The 18468-nt window shown below is 41.1% G+C and overlaps 1 protein-coding gene across 1 annotated transcript in view; it reads right to left on the bottom strand.

The window, feature by feature from the left end:
• Positions 1–14604, bottom strand: part of ALKAL1 (ALK and LTK ligand 1) — a 33999-nt gene extending 19395 nt beyond the window's left edge. The window contains exon 1 of the mRNA XM_034067040.1: positions 14271–14604. Coding sequence (XP_033922931.1) covers positions 14271–14604 — 334 coding nt within the window. The remainder of the gene's footprint in view (positions 1–14270) is intronic.
• Positions 14605–18468: the final 3864 nt, after the last annotated feature.

The following is an 18468-nucleotide window of genomic DNA, read 5'->3' as shown; positions in this document are numbered from 1 at the left end:
GTCACTCCGGTAGCTTTAGCAGCACAAAAGTTGACTTGTAGTCATGGGAGAGTGATAAACACCTATTCACATCCATGGGGACCCAGGCAGCCACTGCTCCTCCTCTTCCTGGACCAGGTCTTACTGTAGCCCAGCCACCACATTTTGCTTTCTCCCTTCCCTTGAAACTCTACTGGGCCTCCTTGCCTTGGCTGGTGCCTGCTGAGCTGTGAGTGGGAACAGAGATCGACAGGAACAGTTAGCATTGATCGTTGCTATGAAGACAACATCACGAGCAGCAATTCCAGGGAGGCCTTCCTACTACATCAGCAGAGCAATGATTATTTACGGCCTGAGAGGGGGTGTCATCATCCATATAGTTCAACACCCTCCTCAAGGGCAACAGATTATCCCTAGCATTGGCTGCTCCAAGTCTGTGCACTAAACTATGGGAAGGACATAACTTGATGCTGGAGGGATCTAACTCATCTGAGTTACAGAAGAAGCATATAATCATGTCTGAAGGATCAGGATAGGTGGACAGGGATGGGGAGTATAGTTTTTCCCTGATGTGAACTAGTTGGGTTTTTTAATACTGAGTATAATATTATACTCCTTCTCTCCCCCTCAATCTTTGATTTTTCATTGCTTAACTCACGATTTGTCAAGGGAAAACAATTGCTTGCAAAGTGCTCAGACATTGTTCTTTCATTTCTCAGAAAAAGAAATCACACCTTGTTGCTGGTTGAAAGCCTGAAGTAATGGTATTATCATCGTGAGCTTGGAGAGGCTGAACCCTGGCTGGCCAGGGGACAGAGATTCTTGCCACCCTCTGAATGCAGAAACCAGAACTTAAAAACTGTCCTATCTAAATTAGAATATTCCCCACAGTATCTTCTGAGTATGTCCAGAAATATGATAAGTAATCTCTATATGCTCCATTCATTTATAATGTCATCAGTTACAACAGTCATTCATCATACAGACAGAATTTGTAGAAATACATATCAGCCTGTAAATTGGCTATAGATCTTTCCAAAGATTTTTCTTTCTGTCACCTGCCTATCAGTATTTTACCCTGTCAGCAGAACTATGTGAAGGCTCTTACCCAGGTAAGGAAAATGTACTTCCAACTGCATATGAATTCTCCCAGAATATTTCTTCCTGAACGTAAGATTGTCAGTCAGCTCCAAGTGATTTAATTTCAGTTGCAACTAAACAACCTTTTCAAGTTTTCAGTCTTTCTTCTGATAGTCTTCTCACTCCTGCAAAGCCTTCATGATTAAATGGGAAGGTATGGAGGGCATTTTATAGAGATTTTTAAAATGCTAAAGGAAACATGCAATAGCATAGTGGTAAGAGAAAAAAATGCTTTATTTACTTCTATTCATAAAGGTAACCAAATTCTCTTACATGTTCATTAAAAAAAATCACTATAAAGTTATAAGGCTTTCAAAACTACTTTTTCAAGGGGATATTTATAAGCTAATGTCTTTGTGTTGGGGCACAGGTTTAGCTCTGAGACTGTCAGAGCTGTAACCTGAGACCACGTTAAAAGGAGGAAAATGCATATATATCTCGATACATCTCTTTAAAATTGGCTACTGTCAGAAACCAATGTCTGAACCTGCAGTTCCATTTCCACAGTCAGAGTCACAGAAGCCACTCTCTGAACATCAAATTTTGAAACAAAAACCAACAGCCACTAAGGAAACGCATTCTCGTTAGAGTTTTAGCTTATGCCTATGGTAATAAAACACAAAGAAGTCCTATATTAGCAGCTCTCTGGATCCAAGGCTGGTACAGAAATGATTCTAGGCAATGTTGTACTCTCAAATAACACAGTTTTGAGGGCTGAAAGCCATTGAAAGGAGAGTATGCCCTGGTTCTGTTCTCCTTGATTTCAATAGAAGCAAAAACAGGTCCTCAATCTGTGTGTAATTCACATGATCTACTTAGCTAAACAATTAAGTCACAGCTCTGACATCTGATATTTATTTTAAGTTCTTTGAGCCAGATTCTTTTCTCTGAGCCAGCTCCTTTTTTCTATACTGGTGGCACAAAGGCTATAACAACCATGGATTTTCCCAGCTGGAGATTCTGACAACATTAGTAAGTCTTCACCTGTCTAGCAAAATCAGCTTTCATGTTATTTCCTCTTCCTTTGCACCCTCTGAACCTTCACTATCTTATGTGAAAGAGTAAGAAGCATGGCTATAGCCCTTGTTACTATTCTTCAAATATTCTTAGCCTGCATACTTGGCTCTTCAAATTAGTTATCTGGTTAATTTTCAATAATCCAGAGGCTATTGTAACTAATGTGAAAACATACTCTGCTCTGATGCTCCTTCTGTGGCATTTCATGTTGCATTAAGAGGTACTCTGAAGACAGGCTTACCTGATAAAAAAACACAGTTTGATTAAAATATTTGTTGACTGTTGCCTAAGTAGGTAACTCTGTGGTTAATGGCTGCTCCTTTTACATCATTTTAGGTGATGTACTTAGTGAAAAGATATTTAAATAAGACTAGTTTAATGGAGATTAAAAATTATCAGGTTGTAGTTTATTGCTCCTCTTCTTTGAGTTTACTTTAGGCGATGAACCAGTGTTGAACTGATCTGTTGGGAAATGAGAATCCTCACTAAAGGAATGCCCTGTTACGTATGCTGTGGAAAGCCAGGGAAAAATGCTAAGCCACTGTGAAGACAAGTTCAATTACTCAAACTTCATCCACCTTTTTGACTATCTTTACATTATCAAGGAATCAGTGAAGGATCTGACTCCAGTCTCAAGTTAAGATGCACTCATATTCTAATCCCTTATGCCTGTGCCCCTGTATCATTACCTAAAGTCTGTAGCTCTCCAGAAGACAAAGCTCAGGTATATGCTTACACATAGCATAGGCCTCAGCTGTTACCCAGCAGCGTGAAGTGGCCTGAGTATCACAAACTTATTTTTACATTACAGTATAGACCCTGCCTTGGACAGCTGAAAAGGCATTCAGTTCAGAAACAACTGGAAGCAGGAAGCAAGCAGATCCACCAAACAGAGAAAAGTATGGGAGTTAAGTATGGAAGGTGTGTTTAGTCTCAGGAAAAACTAAACTTCTGCTTGGCCATCCCACTTCTTTTGTTGTATCCCCTTTAGCTACACTACAGTTGTGCTCCACTTCTGCTCAGAATCTTATTCTAAGGTGTAAGTTTCAATGAACATTTCCTACCTACCATATTTGACTTTCAGACATGCTCTGGGATATAATGGCCTAGCAAAATGGGCTCACAGCTTCATGTACTAAGATTTTTGGCCAAGTCAACTTGGGAGGTAAACAACATCAAAGAGAGTAACACTCAGAATGCAGCGGCCCCTGTGATTCAATGCTTTCTAATCGGCCATTTTCCAATAATTCATTAAGACTTGAACAAAGAGGTTGAAACACTGGCTTCAGCCAACACTAATGAAATTATAAGAAGGATATATTTACAAGGTTGAATAGCTTGAACTCAGCTATAATGATGTTTATTAGTAATTCATCAATAGCTGCTAAGAAAGCATATTTGTATTTGTTAATCCTTGCCTGTGGAGACCTTTATATTTTTTGGCAAAAGTACATTAAGAAGAATGGATTTCTTTTTTTTTTTTGTGCCTCTGTAAATCCCTGTTTCCACCAGAAAATGCTGTGGGATCAAGAAATAAGACAAACATAGTGTATATAATTACTTTTCTGCTACTACTATAACTGATCACTCTAGAAAACAGAACTGGGACAGTTGTAGGTCTAGATTAACAGATTTGGACAAGTTTTACATTTGAAAAAGAAACTTAAAAAGGAATTTAGCAACTATACTTTGCATTGTGAGCCTCCTGAACAGCACCACACACATACAGACAAGCACTATGTGCCTAATTCAACAGCACCTTTATTCTTCTTTTCTCCTGTGAGAGATGTGAATATGAAACACATTGAAATACGTATATATTTCTAAAAGAAAAAAATCTGAAAACAATTACAGATCTGATGTATAATTTTATGCAAAAAAGCTCTTTTTTTCCTAAGAGACTCTAATAAACAAGTTAAACTATCCCTAGAGCAACTCAAATGAGAAAATGTATGGCATTACAAAACCCTCTGTATTTTGAATACTAAGCTGTGAATATGTACTCCACTCTTTCCAGAAGGAAAGAGATATTACAATACTAATTGTTCATTAAACTATAAAAGAATAATTCACTGAAAATGATAAGACATATAGGTAAGACTGGTCAAATTATTCAAGACATTAATATACTGAAGCTATTTTTCCTTTTTTTTTCTGTAACATAATAATTTTCACTCATTCATTCATTCATCTGTCAGCTATTTGAAATCACTGAACTATGAAGGCAGATATTTCATCTGAATCCAGAAACTCCAAATTATGCCTGGAAAGTTATTGGAGAGCTCTTGACTGAAGGCAAAACCATTCTTCGAATGAGACAGAGAGACTCCACATTGATAAATATTAAGAGGAAATTCACTTCTTTCAGTTCTGTAGCACTCTATGCAAGTATTCTGTTTTAGCTATCATGGCTGCTAATAAATGTAGATTCTAGAATATTTGCATAAATTAAACACAAGAACAGCTGCAATACATCAAAAGCATGAACTAGTTGAATCATCTGAATGAAAGCTGATGACACGTGCTTAACTGCATACAAACCAAACTCGGTACTGACAAACACAGGCAAACTTTATCAGAGTGAAAGGAAATAGAATTGAGTTTGCCAGAGCTTAATTAGACCCTGCTCTTTTTGAAATATGAATAGGCTCCAGGTTGACTGCTGCACAAATGGTAATGGCTAACTGTATATCACATTTCCCGTGCTTATTTTAGAAATGTTTCTTTTTCCTTCCGAATTAGAACAGATTCAGAACTACCATAATAGATTACTAATCCATGGTTTCTTCCTTATAAGCACTTTATTCTAAACTGCTGTCTTAAAGGTGTTCTATTGAACATACGCCATGTTCATACTCAAGCTAAGGTCATTTTACCCAATCACATCATGAGATATCTTATAAATGATAACTGGGATCAAACTATTTTATTTGAGTGTTACATATAAATGCCTCAAACCTAGTGAGGGATTTAGACATACTAATACTGCAGGTCTTATCTTTGGGGTTTAAAATACATGCAAACCATACATTTCAGGAGGCTAGAATGTGCTGAGCAGAAAATGCTAGCCTTGAACAAAAAACAGAGAACACTTTCCATATCCTGGGACTGAGCAAGTTTGATGTTTCTCATGTTTTTTAATAGTGCACTGTTATAATATTCTGGTAGTCTGAGATAGAAACTGCAAAGAAAATTAATTGTTTTCTATCTATTCTAAAGCAAGGGTTATCATGTTAATATTATTTAATCTCCAGATTTAACCCTTGTTTCACCACTTCCTCTGACAGGAAAGGAACAGCTATTCCAGACAAAAGTAAAGGAGAAGCAAGGCTTTTCTGGAGGTGCTGCTCAGTTCTGGGTCAGTATAAACATGCAGTCCGGATCTGGGTGAAGGGGTTTTGAAAGCCCTGACTGCAGCTTAGATAAGAGATCTTCTCTAGTCCTGTGCAGCTGAATCCCATTCATACACATGGAGTGATTCCACCATGCAGGTGATGTACAGTTACCCTACTCACGAGCAGTACATCTGGGTCTTAAATTTGCTGTACCCATGCAGGTCTTATCCACACAAACTGTTTTGAAGTAATCCCTTTTCTGAAAGTTTGAAAATTGTATTACAATTTTCTGTAAAATCGTCGTCTGACAATCTGTAAAAACAGCTTGTCAGTGAATAAAGGGGGGATATCTGTATGCATTATATGCACACTTGGGGTTTGAGCAAATAACAATGAGAAGCACAGATTTTATGGAGTATCTTGCTAAACTGGTACTGACCAACAGGTCAATTCAAATTTTAGGCCCACAACATAAAATTAAAGTGATTAGCCTGCTCTACACTGTCTTCTGGCCCAGAGGATTTCTCTGGAGACCATAAGAAGCCCTCATAATGGTGTGATTTGGCTGTAATTCTTTGTCCCACATGTAGAAGATGGGTTCTGAAAATATTTTTCCTGGCTATCCTAAATTAAAATTTCAGTGACACAACAGAAAACTCCCATGTGTTAGGCATGCTATGCCATTAACAGACAGGGAAGAAGTAATTACTCTGTTATGATTACAGTAATAACATCACAGCTATCTTCTCAGTTATTTTAATCCAATGGGATGTAAGGGTTTTACTAATCTAGTACATATATCCACTACTGCCACATATACTGATGAAGATGCATTTCCTAACACTTAATTTCAAAAGTTCCTTCTACTGAAACACATCACATACAGTTTGAGATCATCAATGGTAAAGGTTAAGAAAAAAAGGTGTCTGATTGTTTTCCAGTAGGGTTTTATTTTGCTTGTAACCTTTATTTTACAGTCTCAAGTAAAAAGGAGAACGTAATTTAAGTAGCAAAGCCTTAATTAGATTTGTGCCATATCATTCCTGAAGCTGTCCAAAATCTGCAAGGAAAATTACAATAGTGGCTTTACTGATAAAACTTTCAATGTTTTTCTTCAAGCTAAAGACACAGATTTAAAATCATGTAGTAAGAAAACATGCATGAAAATGCAATCTAACCAATTTACATGAGTTGACAAAGAGAGACCTAACAGACTTTAGAAAAAGGCCAAAAAAGTTGAAATGTTCTTTCTATGTAAAGTTATGCCTTTACCATGAGGAGGTTTTGATTACATAATCATTTTAAGTGTATGTTTAATAACAAAATATTAGTGTTAAAAAGTAGTCACAAGAAAGCCACAAGCCAAACAGTATTTTGCATCAGTGTTAAAACCTGTTATAAATATACATATTTCTATGTGCTGTTTTAGTAAGATCAGTGGAGCATTGCACATCAATAACTCTTTGCCCAACACACGTAATAAGACAAAAAATAGCCACTAACCAATCAAGTGCTTGGATCCCCCATGTGTTAAATATTGTTTATATCCTAGAGATAAAGCATTGGACCCTCAGTGTGTAATCAATAGTCAATCAATTCCCTCACTGGAGCAACGGTTTTCCAACTGACTGACATTAAAAATGCCAGAACTCGAATAGCCTGTAGGACTTCCACTAAAGAAGTAACCTCTAATTCACAAATGATAAAATGAAGCACTCATCCTTAAACTGAACAGAAAAGCCTAACCATCAACTGTAGCTAACGCAGGAGATTAGCTGCATTTTTTTTTCAGCAAACTGCTTTCCATCATGTATCTTCTCCTGATTTCTAGTAATTTTGCAAGTTTCAATTTGATGTATTTTCTTTACCAGAGTTAATTTCTGGTTAAGGTCTCATGGGCAGGGAGTATATGCAATTGCTTAAGTGTCAAAACAGGCAAACAAAGAAAGTCCTAGAGAGCACATTTTTCTCCAACAGAAAAAATAGATCTCATCCAGTGTAACACTGCTCATAGGTGCACACATTCAGAAAACACTTTTCTAACAGTCTGTTTTAATGTTCTCTCTCATCATCAAGACCAAATGTGAGCAACAAATTATAGAAAAAAACAATTTCTGTACATCAGCTGAATGCTTGCACTGAAAAAGAAGACACTATGGCTATTATAGTGCAGTTATTTGATGCGTTTTAAAATAGGCCTTACAAAATATTAATGTAAGATTTGCTCACATTTAGGTGTTTTTTGTTTTTTTTTACTTTAGTGAACAGTACTAGATAAACATCACTGAAATTTTTAGTTCTCTAGAAAAGAGGTATGTATTAATAAAGGGAATATTTTCCCCCTCCTACAAACTACTTTCAGGTCAGTTGGAGAGATCTCTAAGAACAAAATGACTGAAATGTGGACAGTGGCACTACACATACTTTAGACATGGAACCAGCCTCCTCTTTCTCTCTGCACCTTTCTGGTGGATATTTTCCCACATGGTGCATCTTTCTTGTGTCTTTCATTCATCATGAGGTTTTGCTTATAGCTTTGTGGAGTGACTACTACTACATAATGGTTTTTATTATGTTCTAAGCACTTTGGAAAATACAGTTTACATTTATAAGGCAACTTTGTAACTTTCAAATCCTGTGGGTCTGAAACACTGCATCATTCTCCTTCAAACTGTTCTCAAAACTCATTAATTAAAACATGTGTTTGTGCCTATATATGTATGTTTGTATAGATACATGTCTCAACTTTAAATACTACTTCCTGTATACATACATGTTTAAAAACCAACATCATCTCCAGACATGAAGCAGTGTATTTTCAAGGCTAAAGCCTGTCTACCAAACAACAAATGAATCGCAATCTTACATCTGTGCACTACCATTCTCCCACTTCTCAAAGGCTTTCCCTAGCAGATTAACACCTGAAATAATAAACCAGTAAGACATAAACATCTGGAATTAGTTCTTATTGAAAAATCAAATTGTTTCCACAACAAATTAAAAAAAAACAAACAAAAAACAAACAAACAAAAAAAACAAACTGCATCAACTCTTCACTTTGCTCACAGGCTCAGGGCCAAGCGAGACTTATTCAAAATGCATGCTATAGTTCCCAAGTTACAGACAGGTAGGTATGCACCTGGCTCCGCTTTGAATTGAAACTTCTGTTTTATTTGTTATTCACTTCCTTCTGTATTGGAGGAGTCTTGGCATACTTCAGGCCTCAAAAGCAATAATATATAAGTAAAGTAATTATTTCTCCTCACCCAAATGAAACACCAAGAAAAATCTATCCTGCCTACTTGTATTTTGGGGGCAGAATTAACACCTGATCTTGATATGAGCAGAGATAATACCTATACCCACTGAATTCATTGGGATTGTTCATATGTCTGCATCATGCTGTGGTGAGAACCTCGTAGCCTCTCTGATCCTGCCTCAGTAACCATTGGCCTGGGCAGCACATTGTCCTGTGGCATCTTTGCTGCTTCCAGTGCCCAGGTCAGCTGCACTTTCCCATAGAGACTACCATATAGATGTTCTCTCCCACTGAGAGTATCACATAGATGTTCTCTATGTGTATAATACCTGATAATTCATTCAGGTTTTTTAATTTATAAGGATATCTTTTCTTCTAACTGCTAGATCTTGAATATGCAGTTATAATTCATTTGCCTATCATGTCCATCTCAATGAAGAAAAATACATCCCTTAATCGTTTGGAATCTGGAGTACATTAAGCCTCTGAAAGCAGAGTGTATTTGCCTAGTTCTATTCCAGAAAGTCCTACCCACCAGCTTCACTGTGAAAATAATTAATTCAGAATCTTCAGATGTGGAATCAGGAATAAGCCAATAACATTTATTTATATTTTTAATGCAGCAGTTATACTTCTTTTAAATCAATTTCATACACTATTTTGTTAATTTCTGAGGCAATTTCTGGTTTGGTAAACATGTAATTTTGAAGAACTATATTTTTATTAACTCTCATCTTTTTTTAAGTCTCCTGAATTACCAGCAATTCCTATTAACAAACTAAGAAAAAAAAAAGAAAAAAAAAGCCACAAAAAAAACCAAACCACATACAAAAAAAAAAAACCCCACAAAACAAACAAAAACAACCCCAAAAGCTGTTTTATTAATAGGGATAATAATGGGAAATTGGACAAGGCATAAAAGACATAAGTATTACTAAGAACTATGTGTCATGCCTTTCCATACGTTTTAATTTCCTCAAGACAAGGTTTACACTCCTCAATAGCCCCCTTTTTTATTCCAGATCTCTAATTACATTCACTGAAGTAGTTTAGCATTAGGCACAGCGGGTTTTAGAGAATTAGGGACTTCCAGCTGTAACTAACACTATGCTTACAGGAGATTTTTTCAAGTGAGTGAAAAGAATAAAACTTTTCTTATGCCTTTCATAAGGTTACATGGTTTTGATTCAACCGTAAACTAAAATAAACCACAAACCTATCTATCTTTCAAATCCAGCTTATTATGAATAATGGTTAGCACCATGTCATGGGACAACTTACACTTTTCTTCTGTTGATGTGTAAGACATTTTGGCATAAAATTGAACTCTTAAGCTTAACTTCGAAGTTTAAATAGTTTGAGGGCCAAATTCTCTCCTCTGACATGTTATTCTAAATGTGCAGTAGATAAGCTCAGGAGGCCAGTTTGAACATAGTGGTAAATTGAGAAGAATATTTATCTTCATTCCTTCATGCTTGAAAAATAACTAATCAAAATGTTTTAAAATGTCTTGCTGGTCTCCCGGCACAAGGACAAATTTCAGCCCCCTGCCCCTTGCAAGTTTAGATAGCTCATTTCCCCAGTGTTGTGAGGAATATGTAAGGAAAGAACAGTTAATGAAGACTTTTTTATTTTCCAAGACTTCTTTAAACCTAATTATATGGAAGCTATTTCAGTTCCGTGGTTTGGATAAACGTAACAAAGAAAATCTGGGAAGAATGACAAACTATTCTAGTTCCCCCTATGTGACGTTCAAAAATAACCTGATGCCGAATCTTCTCTTTGTGAAAACACGTATTTGGGTTCTTCATAAAAAAAACCTGACCACAGTTAACACATCAGAAGCGGGGTATAATTATGAAAAAGATTGCCCATTGAGGAGCTTTCATCACTAAGCTTAAAATGAGACACTTCTTAGTGCAAAAAAACCCACACTCAAGCATAGAAACTTCATGGAAATCAGGCAAGTAAAGGATGTTGTGACAGAAAATTTAATCCCACTGGATATAATAATTCAAAGGAACAACTTTTATTTTTAGTGACATCCTAACAGAAATTGTAACAAAAGATTGCTTTTTGGTTAGTTGGAATACATTATTTCTTCTGAATATAGTCTTCAGAGTAAGTGCTCAGTCCCATTAATCAGGTCACCAGGAAAAACAGGGACAGATCTGTGTGAGATAAGACTTTTGAACATGTAGGGATAAAAGAGATAAGAAGTTAAGACAGGTAGTGATGGTGAAACTAACGCCTTTAGTGCATATGTGTGCGTCCTCCTGGGCCCTACAAGATACACAATGCAATCTTCATGTGACCAAGGAGGACACAACATGGAATACATCCCTGATTATAAAGGGAGGAAAAAAACACCTAAAGAGTCATTTCCAAGCAGGACACAGCAGCTCACTGCCCCAGCATGGCAGGGCTGTCATGCCCCTTTGCTCCACAATGAACCCACATGAAGCAGAGAACAGCTGTTATTCCCTCAACATAGCTCTAGCCCAGGACCTGCCCTCAAATCACCTGCAAGACACATCCAGATTAGGCATCACAGACCAACCACTCTTGCTTTTACATCTTATTCATGTATCTGTAAATGAGTGGTACATGTAGGATAGCTGACAGTTACTGTCTCATCCCTCTTTTTCTAGCCTCACTGAAGACACCCTGTGATGCTGTACTCTGCTGTTATGGCCTCAGCTAAATGAGCAGGACCCTATTGAAATAAAGGAAAAGGACCCATTCACTCTCAGACCTTGCCCTGGTCATGAACTCCAGCCACTTGCCTTGTGCTGCTACTAAAATTCACCCAGTGGCAGTCCAGGCCAGCTCTCCTCACTATGCAAATAGCTAACCAAGGCCCCAGAAGAAATAACAGAAAGGGGTGGGAGGAGGTGCAGCTCAGAGAGTTAGATAAGTTCATCATATAGTTAGACTAAAGCTGGAACCAGCCCTGAGAGTGAGGGAAACAGAGAAGAAAAGGAGGGGAAGCGCATTTCAGCCCTCCTGCCATTCAGCTCATTCATAATATGAAGTAGGACCTTCAGAAAAGTAAAAAGAGAAAATACACAGAAATCTTTCTTCTTGCATGCTCTGTTCTGTATCCATCACTGTTCTGCATGCTTTTTGTTTCAAACAAAAAAAAACATATTAAAGTTGCTCAATTTTCTTTTAAATCAGGCACTTGGATTTGATTTTTAGCAATAACAGATAATCCAAATATATAATTCTGGTTTAAAATGCTTGGCTGAGTACTCAGCTGAATATAATATCTTTCCTGACTGAGGGGAAGGTGATCCATTCTCTTCAGCTGATAGTCAGGTACTGCCAGCTGGAGTAAAAAGCTGCTGTTAATGTGTTGGTGACAGGAGTTATAAGGGTTGATGACTTGTAAGAAGAGCTTCATCAGAGTTCTCTACCCCAAAAAGCAAACATGCACCATCACAACAAGTACTATTTGTTATAAAAATTGAATGAATACTAAAACTTGACTGTTATTTAAGCTCTAGATCTGCCCTTTCTAGGCTGGAGAGAGAGCTACCTTTGTGACTGCCCATAGGAACTGCACCTGCTCCAGGGACAACTGGATAACTTCTCTAAGGATGTTCAGCAGTCCCACTCATTTTGTATACAATAAAGTTACAAAAATTAACACAACACAAAGCAAAGCTGTATCATGTCTAATATTAATGACTTTTTTTTAAATCCCACTTAAACTTATATAGATATTATGAAAGAATATTCCACCTGGTCTAGTGGGAGGCATCCCTGCCCATGGCCGGGGGGCTGGAACTGGATGATCTTTAAGGTCCTTTCCAAGTCAATACAATTATTCAGTTAGGAGTAAACATCCCAAATGTTGCTCATACTAGACTTTTTCCTCAAAACAAGTGACACCAGTAACTGTTGCTCTCAGGCTTACACTCTTTCATTCTCTTGCAGACACTTATAAGGCTTCACATATTCTGCCTTGAAAATAACTTTTTATATTTTTTTCCTGGAGAAAGGTACACTAAAGGTTTGTTCACAGAACGTAAAGAATTCGAGCTACAGTAAGCAATCACTCAGGACTGGTCATGTCGATAACCAGCAGCATCTTTTCCAGACAGTAAAGAAATCTGTGGCAATCTAGTTTTCCATTAACCAGCTGAGCCTTAATGCTCTGTAAAAGTGAGAATATCTGGAAATTCACTGGGACACTACAACCCCTTACTGATTGACTGCTCAGTACCAGGGGCAGATTGTACTCAGCAGAAGCTTCCAAGGCCAGAACATTAATTACTTTTTACATTATTTGTCTTTTTTTAGTCCAGTTTCCCTAAACCGTGCAGTGATCTCACTGCCAAGTGCCTGCCTTTCCAGTTACTCACCTAGTAATTTCTGAACTTATCATCCAACGTTTTTTCCAAAATGGGGTTTAATTTCCTTTAAAATAGACCACTGGGCAGACAATAGCAAGTCTATCAGTGTCACTTGGAGGGGGTGTGGGTGGGTTGTGACTCGACTTCACCCATTACCAGCCATCAGCCACAAGGGCATTCTCCAGGGATACAAATCCCTAAGAAGCCAAACTTCCCTAGTTCCCCTCATCTTGGTTTCTCTCCAGTAGAGTTTCTAGCAGGCAACAGGAGAAAAATGTTAGTGGTCTACAGCCAAAAGACAGTCACCGTAATTTCCTTCTTGCTGAACTGCACCATCCTAACCCTCACAAACTGCTCAGGCAGCTCCACTCCAGTAGGAAATGTTTTGTCTGGCTCTGCACCAAACCTAGCTGTGGCAGAGGTGACCCACTGCCCGGTCTCCTGGCGAAGCATAGTCTGTATCACCAGCCAGCTGTGCTTGGCCCTGAATTGTCCCTGCTTGTCACGGCCAGGCCTGGTCTGTGCCAGACCTGGAGATGGCTCCCTGCACCAGCCTGAGCATCCTCTGGAAGCTGAAACAAGTCCCCGTGCCCCAGCACAGCCCAGATCTCCCACACCTGCCCAGCAAAACTAGAAAAATGCATCACATGGAAATCAGTCAAGTTGAAGAGGAAGTTTAAAGCAGTAAGTCCAGACATCAGCCTCTCAGATTAGTCATTTTTCCTCTGTGCAAATCAGAGGAGCAGTCCCGAGTCTGGGGAGAAACGGGGCTTCCTCAGGGTTGGCTGTGTCAGAACCTCGGGAAGTTGGGAGGCTTGCTCAGAGCGTAGACCTACCGTGGCCGCAACTGACCTCCCAGCAGAAGCCCGAGTGACCCTTTCCTCCCTCGTGCTTCGGATACCCCCAGAGCTGAACTCCTGCCGGGGGTCGGGGCTGAGCTGCGCTGCCCTCGGCGGGACCCAACACCGGCACAGGCCAAACCTCCCCGGCAGGCTACCGCCTCAGGGACAGGGAGTGTACTCCTAGTCCCGCTTTCCGCTCGTCCTCTCCCGCCGGCAGCAGGCTGCCCCGGCGGAGAGGCCATCGGGCTTAGCCGCTGGAGGAGGCAGGAGGGGGCAGGAGGGACGGGACGCTGTGGGGGGGGCTGCAACCCCAGCAGGGCAGCGCGGTGGCTCTTACCTCCGTGTCGGGCGGTGGCGAAGAGCCGTGGAGGCGGCGGGGCGACGGCCGGCGGCGGCCGGGGGGCGGCGGCGGCGACGGCAACAGAGCGGGGGTCCGGCGACGGGGCGCCGCCGATGTACCGCCGGGAGATCACCCGGTCCCGCCGCGGCGGGCGGGGCGGCAGCGGGCGTTCGCCGTCGCCCAGGGCTTGGAGAAGGAAATCGAGCAGCGCCCCCCGCTCGGCGCCGGAGGAGGGCACGTCCCTGCCCTCGGCGCCGGGTGGCGGAGGGGCCGAGGCCAGCAGCAGGAGCACGATGGCGGGCAGCGCCTGGCGCTTCTTCGCCCCTCGCATCTCTGCGGCGCTGGGAGGAGGCAGAGAGCGAAGGCGGTCAGCGCCGGGCCCGGCCCGCAGCGCGCCCGCCCGCCCCCCATGCCGCGCCCCAGGGCACCCCTGCGGAGGCGGTGCGCACCCGCACGCCCGGCTCGGGTGCAGCCCAGCGGAGACCCGACGGGCCGTCACCGACTGGCCCCGCCAGCCCCCGAGCACCCCCGCCGCGCTCGCCCGGCTCCCCGGAGGGCGCATGTATAGACACGGATTAGGGGAAGGGTATTAAGCCCGCTACACATATATGCGGTCCAGGGCTTTGCGGGGGATTTGCTCGGCTCCCTTTGCCCCCGGCGTTCCAGCGCCTCCCGTTGCCTCCTTCCTCCGCCGGCGGACCCCCGCCGGCCGTCCCGCCATCCGCTCGCCCCGCAGCGGCTCTCGGGCGAGAGGGTAGGGAAGGGCATCCGGACAGAGTTCAGTCAGGGGCAAGTTCCATCGGAACTGCTGCAAATCAGGATGTAAAGGGCAAAAACAACTACAACAAGCTGAGGCTTCGAGAGCGGTGCTTAATGCCCCTAAGTAAGCTATTCTAATTATAGCAAACGGTTGGGATTAAGGGGGAGGGAGGAAAATTCTGTTATTTACAAACTGTTTTATACTTGGCCTCCCTTGCAAATCCTCTTGGGCGAAAGAGTTAATCGGACCCGCGAGGGAGCCGGCTCTCCCCGACGGCTCCAGGCTCTCCATCCTTCCCTCCTACCGGCGCTGCGTTGCGGCGCACGGCAAACCCGGGCAGTAACCGAGGAACGACACGGGGATTCGCTGCATGCTGAAGGCCCCTCTAAGAGCCGGCTGCTTACCTTCAAGAGGAGGCAAGCCTCGCTGAGGGCAGGCAAGCAGGCGGGAAAGCGATGTCCTTTGCTGCCTCCGGAGAGCCCGTGTACCCGCGGAGGCTCCGCCGGGTGCGAAACGGAGCGGGGCTGTCGGTGCTGCTCCCGGAGAGGGGGGATGCGCCCTCCAGGGCCATGCGCTTCTCTTATATAGTCCGCACCGGCGTACTCATTTGAGTACTATCGACCTGAGGTGGGTGGCTGTCGATGGAGACACCTCTGGTAATCACTCTTGGGCTCAGAGATGGTCTTTTCTGACAAACTTCCTCCTCCCCGTTTGTCCCCCGGTGGATGGCAACTGAAAGCTGCGTTTGAAGTGACTCTGATCTATTTGTGAAATTAGATTTCCCTGAAGATTGGGAAACGCTTACTAATAAAGCTGCCGGCTCAAGAGATTAAAATGTGCTTTAATTTAGCGGGATTCCCTCGGGAACACAGCAACAGAACTATTTCCCCCCACCTGTTCTTATTCAACAAAGAAGTCGTGAGTGAAGTCTGAAGTGTGTATAAATTTGGTTCTGTTTGGATGGCAAGGAAAGTAGCAGGCTGCCTTTGGCGGATGAATATACAAACTAGAGACCTTGTAAAAGTTTGTTTCTCCAAAACAGCTTTTTTATTTTTTTTTTTTGACAATGACACTTAACAAAAAAACTAGCAAAAAGAAGTACTGACCTAATGAAACCACTAAACCCACAGGTTAAAAACTTGCCTCATACAGCCCTAAATATAAAATATTAGTGAATAAGATCTCAGCTTTCAGAGAGCGATGCATACAGCTGCTGTGGGGAGGTTGAAAAGCAACACAAGTTCTTCGAATTATACCAGACAATGTTTCACGTTACAACAGAATTTTAAGTAAAACTTTGTTGGAAGGTGCCACTGAGATATTTATTTAATAAGAGTGGGGGAAAAAAAAAAAAAGTTTTGGGATATCCTTGAAGATGTGAAAATGGGGAATTTAGATTTGAAGGGGATTTAAACTATTCTGATATATGTAATATCCCTACAAATGCTGTTTCTTTCCCCAAACTCTCATTTGTACTCTTCTCTGATTATCACAGGCAGAGTACCCTCAGGGATGTATCTCACAAGGGCTGCGTCATTGCTAGTGATGGAAGCCAGCTTCTTCCCCACATCCTCCTACTCTTGTGCCATCCACACTCACCTTTGTGGGGTGATACCGCAGAGATCAGGGATCAAACCAAATTTAACTAATGAAGGGTTACAAAGGGGTTTATCACACAATTTTTTTTATAGATCAGTGTTCTGTGCTAGATACACTGGTTCTGACCTGTGGATTCCCAGGGTAACAGAAGGGAAGTGTCAATCTCTTTCTCACTACATGATTTCCTGCTTTTGCCTCTTTATTTGGGGCATATAAGCAGTTTTCTTTGGTCAAGCTGATGGTTAGTTGAGTGAAGAGGGAAAGGGAGAGCAGCAATAAACTGAGAAACAAAGCAGCATATTAATTTAGCAGTTCTGAAAGAAATCCCAGAGTTTCTCTTCTTTTGCTTTTTGTTTCTTCGCTTTTATTTTGCTCTGAGATACATGGCTACTACTGAATGGGGCTGAATTCTCCCCTAGAAATGACCCAAATATTGCCTTGACTCAATCTCCTCTGCCCATCTTCATAACTAGTCGTGGAGTAGGTTTACATCTTCTTTTAGCCCTGGGAGCAAGTCACACAGGGGGGAAACCCATATGGCCCTGTTAAAATAGAGTAATTTTTCTGCTCATAAGAAAAATCAGAATGTTTCTTGGGTGTCTGTTTGAGACAGATAGCAGGATACTCAGAGGGATTAAATGCCATATTGCAAAAGGCAAGAAAGTGGTCTCTCTTGTCTCCCTCACATCTCCCAAAAGGATGTAACAGGTCTGCAAGCTGCTATAGCTGACTATGCAGTCTTGATGGACAGCATTCTAGAGCCACTATTTTGGGAAAGTCGGCTGCTCCTTGAGCAAAGACTTTCAAATATGTCACCCACATTCAGTGGGTTTCTCAGATATAAATTCTGTTACAAATACTAGAGCCACTATTTAAAGCTTTGTATTGGAACCCAACTAGGCCCTTTACCATCATGAGCTACTAAGTTTTACCTTGTCCTCTGCCTCTGCTGTTGCTTGTATTCATCCTTTGGAAAAATTGCATCATTCTTTCCTTGGATTGACATTGTACCCATCCAGAGGGCAATAAACTGTTTTTAAATTGCTGTTTTAAATTAAACCAAGCAGACAAGGTTGGTTGCTTCATTTGTTAGAAGGATTTCTTTCTTATTTTTTTCTTTTTTTTATATACATGTATTACATTGTGTGTATTTTTGAATTAATAAACAAGAAGTCAAAGAAACAAGAGTGGGTGTCCCTGAAGAGTAACTTGAGGGGCAGATGTATCAGGCCCTGAAGTTACTGCAAAGATTCCCATTCACTGCTGTGGGAGCTGGGGCAAGCCTTTAAATTAAAAGAACCAATTAGAGCCACAGCACAAGTAAATCACAAGCTTTAAGTAGCTTTTTGAGATTCTTTCTATGTCCAAGAACTTTAAAGACTTATAGAAAGCCAGAAAAGATTTGTTTTCTGTTACTGCACAAAGCCTTTTCTCTTTTTAACTTGTTTTGTTATTTGAATTCTTCAGAAAGCACTTAAAAGAAGAACAACCAGACTGCAAGCAGAGGAAGATGACTGTTTTACTAATCCCAAGCAATTCTGGCAGGTTGAAAAGCCATTCTCAGGTCACAACTACATTTGCCCTTTTGTTAGTAGCTCTTATGTGCTTCCTCATCATTACATGGAGAAAGAATCTCAGCATGAGATTTACATCAAAGAGAGCATCTTAAGATTGCACTCAGTATCTTATTTAGGAACTGAAAACCTGTTGATGGTGAGCCTAAATAGGTCTGGTTATTTGCTTCTTGTAGCCAATGGATTTAAACAAGTGTATCATATCTTTTTCCTGTGGCATGTTCTTTTTATTTTCTGATCTTTCTTAGCCACCAATCTGTCT

Source organism: Melopsittacus undulatus, chromosome 1, assembly GCF_012275295.1.
Source record: "Melopsittacus undulatus isolate bMelUnd1 chromosome 1, bMelUnd1.mat.Z, whole genome shotgun sequence".
NCBI lineage: Eukaryota > Metazoa > Chordata > Aves > Psittaciformes > Psittaculidae > Melopsittacus > Melopsittacus undulatus.
Note: the sequence above shows the minus strand (reverse complement) of the source record. Positions and strands in the feature narration are given on the sequence as shown.